This window comes from Charadrius vociferus, unplaced genomic scaffold (assembly GCF_000708025.1).
Source record: "Charadrius vociferus isolate BGI_N301 unplaced genomic scaffold, ASM70802v2 scaffold132, whole genome shotgun sequence".
Classification (NCBI taxonomy): Eukaryota; Metazoa; Chordata; class Aves; order Charadriiformes; family Charadriidae; genus Charadrius; species Charadrius vociferus.
In genome coordinates, this window is record NW_009647028.1 from 1485818 (window position 1) to 1489646 (window position 3829).

At 54.3% G+C, this 3829-nt stretch overlaps 2 protein-coding genes across 2 annotated transcripts in view; both read left to right on the top strand.

Annotated features, from left to right (window-relative positions):
• Window positions 1–2061, top strand: part of TBC1D21 (TBC1 domain family, member 21) — a 19251-nt gene extending 17190 nt beyond the window's left edge. Inside the window, 1 exon segment of the mRNA XM_009895583.1 lies at window positions 1996–2061. Coding sequence (XP_009893885.1) covers window positions 1996–2061 — 66 coding nt within the window.
• Window positions 2062–2270: 209 nt separating this feature from the next.
• Window positions 2271–3829, top strand: part of LOC104295796 (lysyl oxidase homolog 1-like) — a 15780-nt gene continuing 14221 nt past the window's right edge. Inside the window, exon 1 of the mRNA XM_009895585.1 lies at window positions 2271–2347. Coding sequence (XP_009893887.1) covers window positions 2271–2347 — 77 coding nt within the window. The remainder of the gene's footprint in view (window positions 2348–3829) is intronic.

Genomic DNA, 3829 nt, shown 5'->3' on the forward strand with positions numbered 1-3829 from the left:
ACACCTCCCCCCAGCCCAGGTTGCTCCCAGCCCCGTCCAACCTGGCCTTGAGCACCTCCAGGGATGGGGCAGCCACAGCTTCTCGGGGCAACCTGCCCCAGGGGCTCACCATGCACTCATGGCCGCTCCGATGCCTCCAGGTGAGAAGGTGCCGGAGAAAACCTCTCCCCTGGCTTCCCAAAGGAAGCTTTAACACCTTTTTTTTTTTTTTTCTCCCCAGCAGAAGCTGATGGATGCTCCTGAGCTTCTGCCCACCTTGTGCAGAGCATACCTCTCCCTGGGGCTACTGGAGGAAGAGCTCTGCCCATGAATCCAACCCAGCTGCAACCACGGGAGCATAGGTAGGTTGGAAGACAAGGAGCCCAGAGCCGCTGAGCGTGATGTCCCTGGTGATGTCCACTCCATCTTCCCCGTCTGGGGTAAACGTTGTCCCCCAGCAAGGCTTGGCTTGCGCGTGGGGACCGTGACGGTGGCCAAGCTCAGGAGATCAGAGGATGATGCCCTTTGGGAAGGATTGCGTGGGTGAAAAGCTTTATGGACTTTACTCTCACCTCGGAGAACATGATGGATTTTCCCAGCTTAGCCGAGAGCCAGGTTGGGTTCGCGAAGCATTAAAGCAATCCGAACAGGCCGGCAAGGCGAGGCAGGAGTTTTGGGGGAGATAAGGGAGGACACATTCCTCACGCAGAAGCGCCGAGATTAGGGGGATGACAACTTTATTCAATTTCCCAGAGCTCAGAGAAACCTCCGGGGAAAGGCAGGCGCTCCCGCACGTGTGCAGCCATGCAGCTTAAAAGGATGCTTCTCCCGGTCACCTTTAATGTCCCTGACGGCTGGTCCTACATTGAAGGCTAATTTGAGCTACCACGACAGGTCTCCAAAGCTGTATTGTTCCTCCTCTGGCTTTGGCTAAAACCGCTGCGGCTCCGGAAGGGATGCTCAGCGTGGCTTGGGCTGGCACCAGGAGCCGGGAATTTGGGTGAAGCCGTGGGTCTCTGCCAGTTTCATCTGCCCCGCGGATGTCCCCGCGGGTGGGATGCTGAGGGACAGCATCTCCTGGGGACGGTGGGGTTCTCATCCTTTGGGAAAAGAAAGCTCCCGGATTCGCATCCCAAGCTGCGCTTGGCTATAAAAAAAAAAAACAAACAACCCGAAACCCGGAGGCGATGTTGTTGAAGAGCTTTGCTGACATCTCTGATGAGGCCAGCACGCGCAAACGGGGATGCGAATCCGGAGCGAGTTAATTCTAAGCTCCGTCAAGAAGGAGGGAGGAAAGAGAAAATCACCTTTAATTGCGAAACGTGATAGAGGAATGTCAGCGTAGAAAGCGAGGAGCGCTGCGGGAGTTCAAAAATCCTGGGAAGCCATAAAGCAAGTTAGGGAAGCACGTGTTTGGAGAAGGACCACCATCCCGTGCAGACCCTCTCCGACCATCTCTGGGTCAAGTGTGGGGTGGGGAAGGAGTTGGTGGAGCCCAGGCAAGGGGGTGGCAGGGCTGGGGTCTCCCTGCTCCATCCCATAGGTTTTTCCGTGTTATTGCTCTTGAATTCGGCATCATTTGTGGTGTTGCCCAAGCTGGGGGAGAAAGGAGAAGAGGAGCCACCTCACCCTAAGCTTGATTTTTAGGCTTTATTACCCCAAATGATATTTTTTTTTTCTCCTTTCTCCTTTTTTCTCCTTTTCTTCTTTGCCCTCCTGCCTCAAGACCGGCTCTGGGAAGTAAAGAGCTCACACAACCCTCGTTCGGTGTCGGAGCTCCTTCCCACGGGATGCCATCGCTGGATGAATTCATGGAGGAAACAGACTTTTAGGGACGAGATGAGCCAAAAATCCCTCTGTCACCAACGGCTGGAGGACGTATAGCATCGCTTCACGCCCTCCCTCTCCTATACCCGCCCTGGAAAAGCAGGAATATAAAGCTTGGGGGGCTTTTTGTGGGGCAGCAGGTTCGACGGTTGGGGCTGGGGTGACAAATCCGCCTTCCCCCCGGCTTAGGTAATCCGCCTGCTTAAAATCACGAAGCGGATGGTTGATTTTGAAGGCGTCATTTGTAGCGGCTGACCTCCGTGGCTGTCGGCAGCTGGTAGAGGAGACGTTAAGGGGTTGTTTATACCCGACCGGTGAGTATTTCGATGGAGCTACGGAGATAAAAGTAATAAAGCGCTTTCCATTTAGGTTGGTGGATAAATGAAGTTTCAAAGGCATTCCCCCCCTGAAAGCACTTACCGGCTCCATCCGGAGAGTTTGGATGTGTTATGGGGAGGAGAAGGATGCTCACCGGGTTGGCTGGACCGCCGGCTCCTCTGACGGATGCCAAAACGCCGGCGGCATTTGCCCAGGGCTCAGCGTGAGCATACCCTGTACCAGGCAGGGGAAAAGTCCCCCGTGCCTCAGTTTCCCTTCCCAGCAGCTCAGAGGAGGGTGGGAGGTAAATTCAGGGCCACCCCAGCCAGGCACAGGGGTGAAGGGACCAAGCAGGGGACACCCCAGCTCCCCTGCGGTCCATCCCAAAGGACGGCTGAGACCCAGCACGCTCATGGCACCTAAGCGGGGTCTCTCAGCCGCAGCTTTCCCAGCGATCAGATAGATGTGGAAAACATTCCTTTTGATTATTTCCTTTTAATCTTGATTATCTTTTATATTTTTTCCCTCTTTTTTTTTTTTTTTCGTTTGGTCTGGGGAAAACGGAGCTGTTGGATCGTGGGCGAAGGAGGTGATTCCTCTTCCAGCATCGGCAAGTTTCCACGTCTGGTGAGGCCACAGCATCTCTACATTTGGCTGATTTGGGGGGGAAATTAAGAGCAAGAGACTGGCTGTGACAGGGCGATGTGGCTGTCCTTGTCCTCTGACACCGGCTTAGCTGGGAAACCCCTGGTCTCATCCACTGGTCCCCATAGCACAGCGGTGGAAGAGATGGGGGATGCTGACCTCGATCCTGGGGCTTGGTGGTCCTCGGTATGGTGGGAACGGGAGAAAAGAGAGGGTTTTCTGCCATAAAACGTTACAAATTGCTCGTGGGAAAAGTCTGCCGTTCCCTAAACCAGCCTGTTTTGGGGCAAGAAAGTGGAGATTCAAGTTCAGTTAAATTCCCCTTTTTCTCCCCCACGCTTTTCCTTCACCTGGCTGTCTTGGAAAATCAAGTCCGTCCTGGTAAATCCACGTTAAAAAAAGGATGAAAAAGGAGGTAGGAAAATCCTGGGAGCGCTGTTTTTTGGGTGAGTTCATCCTGGAGGGAGGCAGGGAAGCCTTCGCACCGCTGTGCCCCACGGTGACCACGCGTCCCCGTTGATTCAATAAGGTGACACCCAATTACTCACATGACCGGTTATCCCAAATTACCTAAAAATAACAATAAGAGAAAGCCAGTTTTTAAGGTAATTAAGTTGCTAAGTGATTTAATCACTTGGGAACAAAACAAATTCGCTGTCTTGGTAATTATTTCTGCGAAGGGAAAGCAGAATGGACAGCGTGAGGGGTTAACCGAGCTTGAAATTTGGGGGGTTGGGGGGGTTGAGCCAGAATGGAGGCGCTGAAGCTGTGCTGGGGACCTGCCTCAGTTTCCCCAGCACTGTGGCTTCGCCTCGTCCCCTCTTTTTGTGGGGCCACCCCACCATGTCCCCAGCTCTGGTGCTGGCTACGGGCACCCATATCCAACCCCACGGGATCCTGATAAAAACGGAGGGGAAGAAAATGTTTTTTTTGGGGGAGGTTCAGCCCCTCTGCCCCCTTCCCCCACCCCACTTGGGGAAGGAGTTTCTGTGGGGCTGAGGTGGGAGAAGCCACTGCAGGGGGGGGCTGTCCCCGCCGCTGTCACCCCCAGTGCGGTGGG